The sequence below is a fragment of the Lactuca serriola genome, chromosome 9, assembly GCF_051521515.1.
Source record: "Lactuca serriola cultivar US96UC23 chromosome 9, Lser_US96UC23_V15, whole genome shotgun sequence".
Taxonomy (NCBI): domain Eukaryota; kingdom Viridiplantae; phylum Streptophyta; class Magnoliopsida; order Asterales; family Asteraceae; genus Lactuca; species Lactuca serriola.
The window spans coordinates 47,715,075-47,733,031 of NC_136416.1; the positions used below are offsets into that span (position 1 = coordinate 47,715,075).

The following is a 17,957-nucleotide window of genomic DNA, read 5'->3' on the forward strand; positions in this document are numbered from 1 at the left end:
ATGAAAATACAAGAAACTAATTAAGTTGTAACCAACCTTGGGCGCTAAAACACCATCTATATGGATACCAACACCCATTCGTTGCAAATATCTCACAACCAACATTGGATTGTGTTTCACCCATTCCCAAAAGAAACTCATCAAATAGACACGTCAAAATCATATCTTACCAACAACATTTTTAGGCTAAAAGACGGGTCTTGCCTCCCATAACAACAACAATATAAATATCACCCTAGCTAATGGCAGGTTTTAGTAATACATACATGTACTCTTCCATATTTACTCTTTTACGTTCTCCTAAATTTCTCATCCGAACTTGTGCGTCGAAACGTGATCTCGAGAACATCCTACATTACGATCAGCTCTAGTTTTCACTTTGTGATCATTAGGGGGACTTAGTAGTGTAACACACCGTAGGTTCGGATTCTAATATGACAAAAGAACACTTGGGTTCCGATTTGTAACACAACACAAGAAATTATTAAAGTCGTAACCGCAACTTGGGCTCTAAGCCCCCCCCCCCCCCCCCCCAAGGGTACAAACACCCATACATGGCAAAGTATCTATATCCAACATCAAATTATGTTTCGTCATTCCCAAATTGGTTTAGATCAAACCAGTTTTTTTTCACCTCACCTCTAGTTCTTTTATAGTCGTTTGCTTTTAGACTCGTTTTTCAAATTAACAAGAGATTTCATTTAGTAGTGTATATGTGGCATTTCCAACTTTTCTTTTATCACGCACTTAATTCAGATACAAAAAGTTTATATATACAAACAAATAATCGAATTAAAAACTTAATACTTTGAATCTATGCTTTACACATTACCAAACAGGATTGGATTTAAGTGGGTTCTCGGGATGGCCGATGCAACTCCTTAAATTTTGTAGTACAGTGTAATTTTTGGGAAATTTTCTGGCATAATGTAAATTTTCTGAAATGCAACCCTAAGATTTTGTTTTGCCACGTTACCAAATGAAGGAATTTTCAAAAATACCATTCAACTCTTTATTCTCAAAGATTTCACAAATACATAAAAAGGGAACAAAAAAACAACCCAAAATTCTACTCTACTCGCACTTGACCCCAAATAATTTAATTACTTCCCAAACCACGTTACATGTACAACGACCAAACTCACTCAATCCAACAACAATAACAACAAAGCCTTGAACAGAAACTACAAGGAAAAATATATTTGCACTTGAAAAAATTTAAAAGAAAAAAAAAAAACGACATTTCTTTCATGTGTATGGCCCACAAGTACATATAAGTAAACACTTCTCCTAAAATTATTGAAGGGAACTTTTCTTTGCTAACCTAACTTTGAATAAAACTATACCCCCACCACATATAATTTACACATACTTTGATCACAATCAATGAAACTCAACTGTTACCATAAATGATAAAAGAATCATCCGAGTCCCAATAGCCTGAGTCATCTCAACTCAACTCAACTCAACTCAGTAGCACATTTGGCCTTGTGCATACGCTGACTACCAATATGTATCCTGCGACAGAACAAAATCTTATTAAAATGTTTGGTCGGCAAGAAACATAATAAAATTTCAATGAACTTATATTAATTATTCCAATATATATATAACGAGGGTAATTTCGTCTTTTAAAGAATAAAAAAAGGAAGAGTGAAATTGAATTCCTCCAACAGCATCAAACATGGAATTTGAAGGATTCTGTTGGAATTGAATTCCACCGATTCCGTCAGAATCCACGAACCAAACACGCCCTTAGATGACTAACCTCTTTTAATCTTAAGTGGTTGATTCCACGATCAATTGCCATTCCGGCCACAATTCCATCATTCTCAATCTCGGCATCAGTGAAAGTAAGTGCTTTTTGTAATCTCCTTGGAGAGAAAACTTCCACCTCTATCATATAACATGCAGACACAGGCCTATGATCAGAGAGCATAAATTCAGTTCTTCTGTAACTCATCTGCCTGATTCCTTTCCCATATGAAAGGATTCTGTCACACCATGCCGGAGTTCTCCTCCCAACTTTCGGATCCTCCCCATAATATCTCTCTGAATTTTGCTCGTATTTGTAAGTTGGTGCAAAGTCCAAAATACCCTCCGACCACCCATCAAATGCACGACCTTTTCTTAGCTCCTTAATTAGCTGCAATTAACATGTCATGTAAATAATTTAATATTTCTAATTTAATTTTAAGCTAGTTTTTATAAATATAACACCAACTTACTTGATCATACTCTGACAATTTTGGCCAGCGGTTTTTGGAAATTAAGTCACGTGTTTTATCGTATGACAAATTCAGCCGATAATTTAAATCACCCAACCAGATAATTCGACTGGAAATATATATACGAAAGTTAATTCCTAAGAAAAATAGAAAACTTGAAATAAACCAAAATTTGTAAGCTGTTTACTATTATACTTACTCATGGTTGTCTATCTTCTTGGGAAGAGTATTTTTTGAAAATGAGCTAAAACGAGTTCTTTTGTGAATTTCATGAACATCAGCATTTCTTTTAGCAGCATCAGCTTCCCTTTCACCTGAGGTTAAATGAGTGCAAATGAAACAGAAAAGTGTCTGATATATCGACATGCTCACTGATATCGACCCCTGAAAATATAAAAATACAGAATCTGTTAATTGTAAAAGAAAGGGAACGATTAACAAGATGTAATATAATACAAAATAAGATCCATGTGTCACCTTGTTGCCTATGTAACCCATGACACCAACACCAACAGCTGACACGTGTACATTTTGTATATGCTTTCTCAATCTTCTACGCACCCATATTGTAATAAATACTCCCACCATTTGTTTGCTAACAATTTTTACATATGGGGGTCGTCTTTTTCTATACAATGTGGAGTCAAGATCCAGGTCAGCAACAAGAGCTTCCTCTGGTATGACTCGATTATTATTAATGTCAACATTTATATACGACTTAAAAGAAGCGTAAGATCTAAAAGATTTAGAAGTCGTAAAAGATTTAACAGTTTTCAATGAATTTGGTCTCTCTGTTGTTGCACACTGAGCCAAAAGATCCAACGGTGGCTCCGGCCAGCTCAGCCCTATCCTTTCTGTCCCACTAAGTATTCTTGTCAACTTTCTATTATTAGAAACAACCAATTCCTTAACATTTTCTTCAGATGGAAAGCAAACGAGTTTCTTTTCTTGAATAGTTGAAAGTGTATCATCAAAGCAAGATTCCTCGTTAAAAGGGTGGACTTCTTCTTCTCCTTCACTATCACTTTCTAAAACTACTTCATCTTCTATATCTGGAGCATCTTCAGAAGGTTTAAATCTTGATGGAGATGAAGGGTTACTGTAGCATTTGAATTTGGTCTTTTCAGGTTGAATTTTGTTAAGGGTCCCACGAATTACATTTTCCCATATTGGGACTGGTCGATTATCTTCAGCTCCAAAAATGTTTCCAGCATTTAAAGGAATTATCTCCTGAAAACTGTTTAAGTAGTCATGGAAATTAGTACTGTTTTTTACTGTTTTTGTTTGCATAGATAAATTCAAAGAAATGAATTTAGATAGATACCCAATCACGTATATGTCAGCAGGATTGTCCACATCGAGCATGTCATTAATATTTAAATCTTCAGATGGAAGTTTCCCTCCAACATTCCAAGTGCTGACAGATACTCTTAGAATAGAAAGAAACACAAAAGAAAGCAAGAAAAAAAGTACAAAGTATCAGATGCTAAACAGTAGCAAAATAGTGAAGAAAACAGTTGTAAAATGTAAATCACATGTGAAAGCTTACTTAAGTTCCTTTGCTTCTATATACTGTGCACGCATTGTCTCTGACTTTCGTCGTCTTGACCTTGGAAAAGCTCCTGTTGACCAATTAAAGAAAAATTATTTAGTCAATGAATAGAGACCTAATTTGAAAGAAGTGTAAAAAAGATAAAAACAATGCACATGGTCTGTAAAAATAAAATACTTAAGAGATGTAGAAAGTGTGAATAAAACATATTTAGTTAATGCACGTAGTTCTCAATTGGTAGGCTTCTTTAAATACCACAAGAAAACACATGGTGCTCTTAAATATCAAATTAAAGAATCGAAACAGCAACAAAAGGTCCAAGAGGAAGGCAACAAAAACTTATGGATCACAGAATGTTTTATTTAATTGAATAATAAATAATAAAAGATAGCATCAACTAACACTTTGTGACGCCATTTGTATCTACTTCATTATAAGAAAACCAAAAAAAAAAAGGAGAGAGAAAGAGAAATTGTATGCTTTTACCATTATCACTCTGGAAATCATCTGCTGCTTGTTTATCCTGGACTCGTGTTTCTTTTGGCGACTCATACGAGTCTTCTGTGAAAACAAAATCAAATCAAATTCATAAACAACACATATATATACGATCCAAAGTTGCTCCAACTGTAACCCAGTTATTAACATATTAATCCTAATTTACTCCCCCAATTAGCGACAATATGGGCTACACTCGGGATTATAACAAGAACTGTTTGACAAAAATCTGGTGTATGTCATCAATTAGTTATATATTCATCCATAATCCAAATTCCACATTCGCTCAAAGTTCAGAGATGAGAGATCGAATAGGTATAAGTAGAATCAACATCTACAGATATTATAGCAACAAAACAAATGAACAAGTAGTTAAATCTGACCTTCGCCCTCGGAATCATAGTTGCTATCTTCGTCCTCCGGATCAGCGCTGTAATCGGAATCCTTACCGGAACGGTTGAGCCACTTCCGGATAACGATTCTCGGCCAGAACACCTGCAAACACGTACAGCCAAAACAATAATTTCAGCCAAACGACCTCCGCAGTTCTTCTTTTAAGTTCTCCAAATTACAAATCTGAACAACCAAAACACACACATAACACAACCAAACCCGAATAACTTCACAGATCTTAACGACGTTATGTACAACCGATACATCCGGTTATCTGCTAGAAAAAAGCTTTTCGTCGTAGTGGATGAATACGTCGATGATCTTATCCGGTGCTGACTGTGTACAATAAAAAGCTAATGAAGGAGAAACAAATGTACCTCATGGCCCTGATTCTTCGACGGAGGATGATGCTGTTCGTGATGTCGGTGCTTCATCAAGCTTGAGTTTGCAGAAATCCTATCAGGAACAAAAAGAAAATGGATTTGACAACTGAAAGTTGAAACTGGGAAAGGGTGACGGTGGTTGAAGAAGGTGGTGTATAATCAAGTAGCTTTGCGATTCTAGTTGCAAGTACAGTAATAAGCACTGTGTTTCATTTATATCTATTTATTTTAAGGAAAAATGAATGCCGAGTATCATGGAAAGGAAAGGAAAGAATTGAATATGATAAATTAGGGGAAGAGCTCATCTGATTTTATTAGTTTTTATTATTGAAAGTATTTAATAAACATTTAACATTTTAAACGGGTGGGTCGTAAAAAGTAGTGTATATAAAAAGATACCGAATTCCTGACCATGTTTCTTCTATGCCCCCACCAGTCTAAGACTATATCATCCATCGCACTCTCGCTTGTGCTCGTTTTCCCACCCTTCCCCAGTTCCCACACAACATGATTGATAGCTACGACGCGTACCAGTTGGTATTGGGATTTGTGTATTGGCTTATTGGGAACATCCCTGTTAATTCACATCACACATATATTCATGTAGAATAGTGTATATGCCTAGCAATTAGGTGTCAGTTAGAAAGGTAGTAGTCGATGGTTGAAATTTGATAGATGAAAGTTAGGGGGGGTGGCTAAAATAAATCAAAAGTTAAAAAAAAAATTCAAAAAGCTACTTTTATGAAGAAAAAATAAAAATTAAATACTCCTATAATTAAATAAAAAAGAGAATTAGAATTTTTGTTACAAACTAAAACCTAGAAGCGAAAGTTCTTAAACCCTTTGTGTCAAACATGCTTTGGAATAAAGTTTATTTGTGTTTATCTAACGTTTAATGATGAAAACGTCCTTGTTAAAAAAATCTCATAAGTTGAAATGATTTTTGCTCTTTTTTAAGATATTGTTAGAAATTGAAATATTACTAAATCTTAGTTTTTAGATTAAAAAATTCAAAAACACTTTCATTTGAAAAGACTATATTGTCCATCTTTTATTCCTTTATTATGTCTTTTTCTCTTTATGGAACATTAACACTTTCAATCATCGTCATTTTCACACCACCGAGTGCATCATTTACACACATTTTCTATCTTCGAATGTGATTGATTTCAATTGATTTTACACACCCTTTTCGTCTTATTCACTATGTGCGAGTGTTTTTCAATTTTTTAATGTGTGTATTAAACCCAAATCAAGTGTGTGTGTCGAATCGAGCTAGTCTGTTTGGCGGTTATGGAGGAAGGCTTTTTTATGATAGATTAAACACACATACACACATACAATGTCGAAATTAGGACAACTATAAGTCTTTGAGATTCTCTCTTCTTAGACTTGACTTGGGGATTTAGGAATTTGGTATTCTTAGAATGATTTTGTTGAAGGCGAAGAGAGGGTTGGTAGGTTTTTGAATAAGAGAAACTAGGTTAAGATTGAAACGAGAATAGAGGCACAAAACCTTCTAATTAGCATTGAAATCAAAAGGGGTTCGATATTATTATATGTAAGTTTAGGTTGGAATTTAGGGTTCTAAATATTGATTCAGGAAATTGAAAGCCGCCAAGAAGAAGAAAAACACAAATCACTCTATGTTCCATAGTGATTTGTAGGTACATTGACGTTGAAGTATGTAGATTCGATGGACGGTGTGAAGATGGAGACAATGGTAGTTGTTGGCTAAAAGGTGAAGGTGGGTAGGTATTATGATATAGATATTGTAAGGTAGGGCTGCAATGAAGGTTAAGGTTAGAGATGAGCTTGATGGTGGATGTATGTATGTGTGGTGTGGATGTGGTGGTAGGTTTAGACGAAGTAATAAGGGATAGAAAAAGGGTGGACTGGTGGTGGTTATGTTAGGTATATTTATTGGAGGAGGGGAAAAATGTAACTTTGCATGGGTTTAACAAAAAAATTGAGCATAGTTAATCAAAAGGGAAAGTGGTGAAACAGAATTCAAACTAAAAGGATCGGTGGTGTAATGATATCCATACTTAAGGACCATTTGTGCAAGAAAATTTATATAAGGACTATTTTGGGGACAATTTTAAAACCATAAAAACCATTTGTGAAATTTTGACTAGATTAAATTAGTATAACAATAATTAAAAGAGAAATTAAATTGATTCTTATCTTTTTATGCCTACAATTATTCCTACCCAATCAAATTATGACAAGTGTCATTATTCTATATTTTTTTTTAGCTAATTCATTAAGACTATATTAAAAATATATCAAATAAAATTAAAAATAAGTTATCATAAAAGTGATCATTTTAAGACATTTTTCCACTTATATCACATATAACCCATCTAAATCAGGAAAAAGGAGTCGCCAATTTGCAAGGTTGACAAAAAAAGATTCCTTAAATTTAGCTGCCACTTAGCGATGATGTTCAATCTTGCGAATTTTTCGTGAGGTAATTTTCTTTTCTTTTTGCCGGTATGCTTTTTAGCAGATTTATTTTGCCATCAAAGTCGCATTGTTCAAAAGTGTTTTACAAACTAAAAGAAATTAAAATGAAGAGGATGACGCTCTCAAGCATGGTGTTATTTATTTGATTAATTATATTAAAATATTATATATTTTTTATTTTACGTTTTCCTGTCAAAGATTGGAAAAAATCGGAAAAAAAAAAAATTGATCATGAACGAAACTAAGAAAGAGGGAGAGAGAGTTTTGTGAAGTCGGACCATGGAAGAGGTAGTAATAGCGTCCATCAAGACTATTTTGGAGATGTAAACACAACTTATAAAGGCGAACATGATCCTTACGAAGGATTAAATCAATTTTGTGAAAGACGGTTGAACCATTGAAGGAATGTGAATGGAAAGTAGTTGTGGAATAGTATCATGAACAAGAGTGATAAATATTATGAAGAAAAATTGTGTGAGCCCATGACCACACACAAATTAATAAGCATGGTTAACTAAAATAATGGCTATTTCACGATAGATGATACCTTTAGTGTTTTTAGGCTGCGGTGTATTTAAAGCTTTGATAGTAGGGGCACATGCCTCCAGTGGCAAAAAAAAATTACATATAAATAAGTTAGTTATTAAATTTTTTACTAGAAAGTCCTTTATGTTTTTTAAGAAATTCAAAAAATGCCCCCAAACAAAAAGAAATGTTGAAATCGCCATTGAATTACAATTAATAAATAATAACTAACTTTAATAGCTTTTTAATTTTCATTTTTTGTTTGTAATCAAGTCAAAATAGTTAATTTGAATTTCTATCATAACTTTTATTATATAATATCCGGTATAATTCAAATATCTCATTTAAAATATTTTATTTTATCAACATAATAATATAAATTTATTTCAATATGAAATATATCATACACCATATATTTTTGGTCTCAAAATTCATTTTTATATATATGTAGTTATAAAGTATGTTTCTTTCTTTATGTCTTTACAAATTATATATTCTCATACTTCATAATAGAAACAAATTTATATGGATGTTCAAATCCACAAGAATTTGATAAAACCATTATATTCATCATAAATCATTGAGTTCAAGGATAAGATATTTAGAATTTATCTTAATACAAAATATCATCAACCTATAGAATTCAATATATTTTTTTATTTATACATATAAATATTAAACAATTTCAAATAAACTAATAAAATAACCTTAGACCTATAATTATGCATCCATTTACTTTTTTAATCAAATTACATAACACAGTTCAAGAGTACGTTGCAGCTTTTATCGTTTCTAAGGGTAAGTAGATCGCGTGAGAATTTAACCCTTAGTTATACAAAATTTAATTCACATATAACCCATATGTAAAGGCTCTTGAGTAAATGTCATTCGAGATAAATATTTATCTTAAACCATATTAATTAGTCAGAATTTTATTAGGTTATTATAAGTATTACCAATCTCAAGTACCGATCTTTTAAGAGCCATGTATCTTATCACATGGTTCAAAATAAAAACACCGTTAATATCAATTTTTAATTTAATATAAAGTTGCTATTTTGTACTTAATAACAATAATTTTATTATTCATAAAAAATTGAATTTCTCCGTATTAAACTAAATAAATGTAATACTATGATATGTACAAGCATTTTTTTAGCATATCATATAAAAATTGTCTGTCATTTTATGTGGTTGAGCATCTTAAACCATATTCATTAATTTATAATGAATTAAGTTATTTAATATATAACTTTTTATGCTAAACATTCTTATTTAGATCAACACCTTTTAAATTACTAATCAAATATACTTAATTTATTAAATTTAATATGTTGTTAAATATAAAACAAAATCAAATTGTATTTTCTAATGCTTGCAAACAAAATTAAATATGGTATTATATATAAAATCTAAATTGAAATGACAAATTAACAAAAAAAATTTACAATAATTATATTTTATACTTATCATTAACCTTTTTGATTTTTTTTCAGCACAATAATTATATTTTATACTTATCATTAACCATTTTGATTTTTTTCAACACAGTTAAAGTTCTTTATTAATTTTATATCAATGAGAACTTTTTAACTTTTAAAATATTATATTGGTTGATTTGTTGATTTAGAGGGTTTTTGGAATTCTTTTTTAATCATCTTTTTTACTTTTAATTTTTTCAAAAAGTTAAAAATTACTAAAAGTTGTTTGGCAAATTGAAAAGATCTTTTAAAATCAATTTTTAGTTAGGAATGAAAAGTTGGCCGGAGAAAAGATATGAATTCCTATCTTTTTGTGATTTTTAGCTTTTATCATTTAAAAGTTATAAAAGGTAAGCCAAACACATTTTAAACATCATCTTTTAAAAAAAATTATTTTACAAAAAATCATTTTATAAAAATGACTTTTATGTTTAAAAAGCAATCTCAAACACACCCTTATATATTTTGCTAGATTATCATATTGATTGATTTGTTGATTTAAATTTTTTGTTAAAATGTAAAACTTTACGATTAGCTACGATATGTTTGGATTTAACTCATGAATAAGTGTGGCAGTCCTTCAATTTTCCATAACAAACATCTATACACACCAAAATGGCCATCGTAGTGAACTAGCTCGACAACATCTCCATACACTAAGTTTGTAAGATAAACTAGTTTCAATACTTTTAATAGGTAAAAGAAACTTTGGACAACAAAATACTTTTAATAGGTAAAAGAAACTTTCGACAACAAAATTAACCAACAGATAATCTGTTATACACACCACTAAATGTACTTAAAGTTTCCATCATTCCTAAGCAGTCACTAAATGTACTAAAAGTTCTCATCATTCCTAGGCAATGACGTAGCCAGGATTTTATTTTAGAGTGGGTCAAAAAATTTAAAATGTATGAACGAGATATGATATCTAAAGTTTTGAATTTGGGTATACCAAATAATTTATAAAATATGAGCCAGATATGAGATCTGAAGTTTTGAATGAGATGAATTAATTCTTTTTACTTAACAAAATATAAACTTAAACTTGTGTGTGTATGTGGGGTGGGTGGGGTGGAGGGGGGGGGGGGGGGGGGGGAAGGCTCACCTTTGCCTCTATGTGACTACACCATTGTTCCTAGGAACATACGCTATAAAATCTCATTGACTATATCTCATGTCCCTTAAAGATATAAGAATCAAAATTAAAAAAATGTTATTAACATAAAGGCGCATCATGGTTTCACGTTTGGTTTTAAATAACCATTTAACTTTTTTTTTTCACATTTTAGACCATTAAACTTAAAAATTATCTATCTAAAATATCATTTTTCTCAAATTTACCAGGTTTCCCAGGTTACATTTGTTTATATTTACTTATGATAATCAAAGGTTCCATAGCCATGTGGACCAAACTATTTTCTATTAAAAATTACAAAATAAAAGGGAAAACCCACCATCTCCTACCATTAACCTGGTTTCTCATGCAAAGTTTCACCCTATGGTTCACACTCCTCTTCCCACACGGTAAACACCAGGAAAGAAACTATGAAACACTAAATTGTGTTTGCCACCAATCTTGTCGGAAAAGTCACTCATGGTGCTTCTCCCTCTCCATCTAGTAACGATGGGTTTTAAACCCATCCCCACATCGACATAACTTCTCTTTGTACCTCTCTTTTCATGTGACTATCTCTCTAAATCATTAAAAAGCAACCATGAATAGTAAGTTTCCATTTATCTCACATGCTTTCCCTTATTCTCTCCTTAAAATCATTTTATTAAGACAAACACCACCACCTTTGTTCTTCACAGTTAAACCAAACAGTCTCACCACCATCGCCGCAGCTTACTACCACTACCCTGCTCTTCATTCTCTCTTAATTATTGTTGTATACCTGCTTTGCCTTCTCCGTTCACATTTGAAGTGTGCACTACATCCCGATTTTGATTATTGTTTGGGGAAGACTTTGAAACCATCACCCGATAAACTTCCTGCCATAGTTTTGGGTTTTGATGCTCCCCGAAGGAAACATGTTCCTTCATGGTTTTCCTATAAGATAAGTCCGATTTGATCGTATATTTATTTAATTTTCCTTCTTTAGACTGAAGAGACGTACAAGACGATCCCTAATATGAATTAGCTTTTTGTTCATTGATTACCTCTGTAAATATTTGGGTAAGTTGGTTCTCGATATAAGATTACCCTTTGTTCTTCAATAAGTATTGTAAGAAAACTTTGTACAGACTTCACTTTTGTGTGTGACTATTCCTCCACCGTCATCTTCTGAATCCACTTTCAATTCTTCAAAAGTCTTCTTTTATTAAACTTACCATTATTGAAATCAACCTCACGCTCTTTGATTATTTCAATTGTGATTCGATCATGGTGTCTTGAATTCCAAAAGTCCTCTTCTGAAGGCGAATTTTCATGTTATAATGACATGACTTCTTTGAGAGATTTGTAATACATTTGACAGAGACGGTGATGAACTGTGGCGATTGAGTCAAAGGTGGAGTTTCGACGATTAGATCTAGAATGATTATAGTACAATAGTTTATAAAGAGAGGACGGTGAGGCCTTAGGTTGAACGAGAAGCTTTGGTGGGGAAGATGTTGACGGAGAGGGAGATTTTAGTGAATTGATACGCCGATGAACACATAATCAATATCTTTGACTTTCTTAATGTCAAAGTCCTTGTGGACATGTCGATTATCTACAAATCAGCAATGTAACGGGGGAAACCCGGTAAATTTTGGAAAAATGGTATTTTAGACAGATAATTTTTGAGTTTAATGGTCTAAAAGGTTAAAAAAAATTAAATAATCATTTCAAACCAATCGTGAGACCTTGATATGCATTTATGTCAATAACCCAATTAAAAAAAATGCAATTTCATTTGCATGGAATTAAAAAATAAAGAATTAAGTATATTTTTATTTTTATTTCTATCAATATTTTTACTCATATAAAATAATAAGATGTGAAAATTATTGATATTCTCTTTTAATTTTGATGTTTATAGGATAATGACTTAAAAGGATAATATATTTTTCGATTTGTATACATTTAATAATTGAGTTTTTTTCTTCGTCAACGTCTACCCATTCAACTTATTAAAAGGGTTAATGTCATAAAAACCATCAAGTTTTCAGGGTTTTGTCGGTTTTACCCAAAGTTGAAATTTATGTTCGTTTTTACCCAAACATTTTCGAAAAAAATGTTCGGTTTTACCATTTTACTAGTGATAACAGGTTTTCTAGGTTACCATTATATTAAATTCACAAAAAAAACCCTTAAGTTTACCATTTTTTACGTTTTTACCCTTAATTTTATAATTTTTTTATACTTTTACTCTAAGTATATTTTTTTCATAGTATACATATTCATATGATTTTTCTACTTGAATACGTATAATATGAAAAAAAAAATACATAGAGTAAAAGTGTAAAAAAAATTATAAACTTAAGGGTAAAAACGTAAAAAAAACTGTAAACTTAAGGGTTTTTTGCGAAGTTAATATAATGGTAACCTGTTCTCACCGGTAAAAAGGTAAAACCGAACATTTTTTGGAAAATGTTAGGGTAAAAACGAACATAAAATTCAACTTTGGGCAAAACCGACAAAACCCTGAAAACTTGAGGGTTTTTATGACATTACCCCATGAAACTGTACACATTCAGTCCTTATGACCGGTTACTCCATGTTAGTAAGGAAAAATGACTTAATATGGTAATATATTTGTTTTTGTATTCATTCATTACTTATGAATGATTTATTTAGGTTTTTCTCACAACATCTTATGTGGGACAATCATTGATGAGGTGTTGGTGTTAATGATTATGTCTATCGCGATCTCGACTAATTAATTGTGTCGACCTTGTTGTTTGGCTTAGGTCTTGTGTTATAAACGTCGTAACTTCTTCATACGATATTAGATTTTAATGATTTTTATATCCATGTGTTTTTTTAGTCTACTACAACTTTCGTTAAGATTACTCCCATTAAAATGTAATAAATTTTTACTTATGATTTATATATAAAAAAACATCCATAGATGTATTCATAAAAAAAGTATCGATATAAAGACCGTAACTAAAAATATATTATTTTTTAACGGAAGCACTCTAAACAAAAAGTTGTAGTAGACTAAAATACGAACATGTGGATATAAAAATCGTTAAAATCCGAGATCGTATGAAGAAGTTATAATGTTCATAACACATGACCTAAGCAACCAAGTAATCGAGATCGCGATGTACATAAACATCAAAAGCCTAAACACTCATTAATGATTGTCGCAAGTAAGATGTCGAGAAAAAACCTAAAAAAATCATTAATAATTACTAAATGATTACAAAAAAAATATTAATGATTAAATATGTAAAAAATATTAAGGATTAAATGTGTATAAAATGAGAAATATATTACCCTATTAAGTCATTTTTACCGGTTAATATGAGTAGTCGGTCATACGGACTGAATGTGTACAATTTAATAAGTTGAAAGGTAATATAGACGAAAAAAAATACTTAATGATCAATTGTATACAAATAAAAAAATATATTACATTTTTAATTCATTATCTTATATTTATATTAATCTAGAAAGATGGATACAAACACAATATAAAATCATACTGAATTTCTCTAATATAACCACAAAAATTTTCAAGTGACGCCAACAACAGAGAATTTTCAAGAATGGTTCAGGAAATGGAAGGTTATCCTAATTTACAAAGAACCAGTCAATATTCTTTGGTCAAAAAAGTAATTTTTTATACTTTAAAAGACTTTTCACAAATACAAATACAACTTCATTTATATATACGACAATTTGATTTTTAATAATAAAGATGGATGTAGATAATGGTGGGACCCAATGATATGTGAAAATGTTCCCTTTTCAGCTACTCTGATTCCTGCCGTAGAAAGACACCGACAGGGATGAGGGAGACAGTAGACAAGTGGGATAAGTTCAACAAAAAGAATGTGGGTTGACTGACCCGACCCGACCCAAGAGTCATACGATTATGACAGGCACTCCGCCCTTCCGGAAACGACGACTCGTGCCTGCGGCTGGACCACCCACGTTTGCGACATTATGTTCATCGGACGGCAGTGCCGGTGATTGTACAGTGGTCCATCATTGACTTCCACCCAAACACTCCACCGCCTTTATTGCTACTTTGTATTTACTATTTTGGATCTTTAACATGTAATGCACTAGGTTGTATTTCCGTCGATTCATTATTATTTTATCATTTTATGTAAGATATACTATGCTTATAGAAAGCAATCTATGTAAAGACAACCTACATTCGGCTTTCAAAAAGTCTCTCAATTACAAATTGAAAGTTTGAAACCAAAAATATTAAAAATATCTTTTTTATTTTTTTAATTGACATGTTTGTTATGTTTTACTATTGGAGAAAATTTTATAAAAATAACTGTAATTTGATTTTTTCGGTTTAACTATTAATTTTTTTTTATTTAATCATCAAAAGATTGTTTTAATTTCGGTTTAACCACTGAAAATTTGGTTTTGTTTTCCATAATAATCATTGTAAGTTTTTTTGGGTATCGAATAGTAGACACCAATCAGAACAATTTTTTTTTTGTTAAGCATGATTTATTTTAAGGAAAAAATAGAAGCTCTAATGGTTAAATAAAAAAGAATTTTTTGTATGGTTAAATCGAATAAATTTAGTGGTTTTTATGAAAAATAAAACAAATTCTGATGGTTAAATTGGAAAAAAAAAACTGTTTCAGTGGCGAAACCGAAAAAAACCAAAGTACATAGTTTTTATGAAATTTCCCTCGATAATACATATTTTAAATACATGTAGTGGATGCCATGTATTTGGCGATGTCATTGACACACCAATAGTATGTTTAGGCTTAATTAGTAAGATAAAATTAATATAACTAATAGTTTGTGGTTAATTGCTGATTAAGAAAACGAAAAGATAGTTGAATGTATCAACTAATTTGTAAAAAAATATTGAATTAAGAATTAAAAAATGGTTAGCGATATCTTTGAATTTTCTGAATATAAAAATGTAAACAAACCATCAAAACTGCAGAATATATACATGGTGATTATGATGGCATCTCTCATTTTCTTGTAGAGGGAAAAAGCATGCGGGGACATAATCAAGTCTATATGTCAACAAAGTTTTTATGTTTTTTTGTGAAAATACTTGTCTTTTTTGTATGTTGTTTAATACGATGAAAGCAAGTGCGGACCTAAAAACTTTTTCCGAAGAGGATAAAATAATTTTAATTATTTTATGACAGTAAAATATTTTTGAAAAGTGAAAATATATTATTTTATAGTTCCAAATATATTATTTTAAAAAAACATATAATTTAAAAAAAAAAATGTTGAGGGCAGCCAACGTAACTCCGCCCATGAAAATACAAGAATATAAATAGAAAATTAAATTTGATCAAAACTCATTTGATGATATTGAGGTTTACTATTTAAACTCAATTAATTTAAGCATGGATTTTAGTTTTAGTTTTTACTTTCCATTTTATATGATTGACCAAATCATGTGTTGTCCATGTCAATTGCCTTTTAAATTTTATTATTGGAAAATATAAAGATTGAGTTACATTACGACTTTTAGAAGAAACAAACAACCTAATAGATCTTTCTTAAATAAATAAAAACGCTTTATCTTTGTTTCTAGGTCATTTAACAATGTCATGGCATATACTTTTATCATTGCTTTTATTAGCATTCAAATATTCAATATCCATACAATAGTAAAAAAAAAAAAGGGTTTATATATCAATTATAATTGCATAATAGTGCTATTTAACAAACAAATAAATCTAAGAAGATATTTGTAAAGAGAAATTAAATATCCTCCTACTCTTCTTCTTACGAATTTTTTATCCAAATGAAATGATGACTAATGTCTTAATTTTATAAAAAATATGATATTTGTCGTTATTTCATATAGATAGAAAGATAAATAGAAAGAAAATATATAATGATATTTAATTTCTTGCTTGTATAATGAAAATGTTGTATTTATTTAAGAACAATTCAAAAGGCATTTCATTTATGTTTTTACTTTTTAGCAACTTACTTTGAATATATCCAAATATTTAGAAGCCAAATCTAGGTTAGTTTAAGAAAGCATCGCCCATTCAGAAGAGCAGAACTAAGCTTGTCCACATTAGTTATAACATAGCTGTATCTTATATTTAACTAAAACACTGACACCAGCACAAATAACTACAGTATATCAAAATAAATAAATATGGTATTTTACCTCTTTGTAACCAATAACTGTCATAATTGTGTTTTGATTTCTAGTATATATATAATTTACCATCGAGTTATTATTATTATTATTATTATTATTATTATTATTATATATATATATATATATATATATATATATATATATATATATATATATATATATATATATATATATATATTTTCCATACTCATACATCTAAACATTGTTTTCGTACCTACTTTAATTCGAAAAATTGTAAATTAAACATTGTTTTCCGACCTACTTTAGCTCGAAGAATGCCAATCACTCTTTCCTTACCAAAATTGAATATTTTAATCACAAAAATATCGATTTTAAAGTCTAGATAAGATTAATTAATTGTATACAAATCCTTCACTTACGAACCTCCAAAACATCTGAAAAGGAGTTAATTAAAGTAAACCTTGTAAAAAAAGTAAATAGAAGAGGACTTGACGTACACGATGACCCATATATTACTTTGTGGAGAAATAAAGCTTTGTATCCATGGACCATGATTACTGATGTAATATCTGGTAAGCAACTATCAAAACTAGGTTTTTTGTGTTTAACACATCTAAACTCCATATCCACCGATCAAATTTTCTTCAACAAGCATAGATAGCTAGGATGTGTGTATACGTGTGTGTATGTATGTATATACTAGAGAGAGAGAGAGAGAGAGAGAGAGAGAGAGAGAGAGAGAGAGAGATGGTACCTTTTGGCATGCATATTGTCTTGATTTCTTCCTTTGTTTAATTAGATGAGGATCTTCAAGAGACAAGTGTTTGAATTTGTTTGCTTGTTCTACAAATTTGGCACTTACAGATGAAGGAAACACATCCACTTTTTGTTGAGTCGAAGATGAAGGAAAGGGAAAAGGAGAAAAAAACATGTAGAATGGGATCCAATAGTTATGGATGTGGGTGTTAGGGTGTAGATGGGGGTGGGGTTAGCGGATCCAGTATTTAATTGAGTCTTTTCTTTTTATAGAGCTATTTCCTAACTTTAGGTATAATATGCTTTTAAATAATGTACTATGTGGAATACAACTTGTACATTTCTTGGGGGGTTCCCAGGTTGGTCTTGGAAAAAGAATTTGAGCATTAATTAGAACCTGATTATGTAACGCAGGCCACATGGTCTCT

General features: G+C 30.8%; 1 protein-coding gene across 2 annotated transcripts; it reads right to left on the bottom strand.

The window, feature by feature from the left end:
• Nucleotides 1-1,084: 1,084 nt before the first annotated feature.
• On the bottom strand, nt 1,085-17,746 carry LOC145077075 (DNAse I-like superfamily protein). Of its 2 annotated transcripts, XM_079022853.1 has the most exons (12): nt 17,528-17,746; nt 5,466-5,628; nt 5,049-5,127; nt 4,662-4,773; nt 4,267-4,341; nt 3,778-3,850; nt 3,553-3,657; nt 2,706-3,465; nt 2,428-2,612; nt 2,229-2,337; nt 1,769-2,146; nt 1,085-1,518 (listed from the first exon to the last, which is right to left on the bottom strand). In XM_079022853.1, the coding sequence occupies exons 3-12, from the start codon at nt 5,103-5,105 to the stop codon at nt 1,504-1,506; spliced, it is 1,869 nt and encodes a 622-aa protein (XP_078878979.1). In that variant the 5' UTR covers nt 5,106-5,127; nt 5,466-5,628; nt 17,528-17,746; the 3' UTR covers nt 1,085-1,503. The 2 variants fall into 2 exon arrangements, with proteins under 2 accessions (XP_078878979.1, XP_078878978.1); XM_079022852.1 differs by lacking the exon at nt 5,466-5,628.
• Nucleotides 17,747-17,957: the final 211 nt, after the last annotated feature.

Coding starts and splice junctions, on each gene's coding strand:
- LOC145077075 (XM_079022852.1), bottom strand. Junction 3,466..3,552: donor GCTGACATATACGTGATTGG/GTATCTATCTAA, acceptor CTACTTAAACAG/TTTTCAGGAGATAATTCCTT. Junction 2,338..2,427: donor AAGAAGATAGACAACCATGA/GTAAGTATAATA, acceptor ATATATTTCCAG/TCGAATTATCTGGTTGGGTG.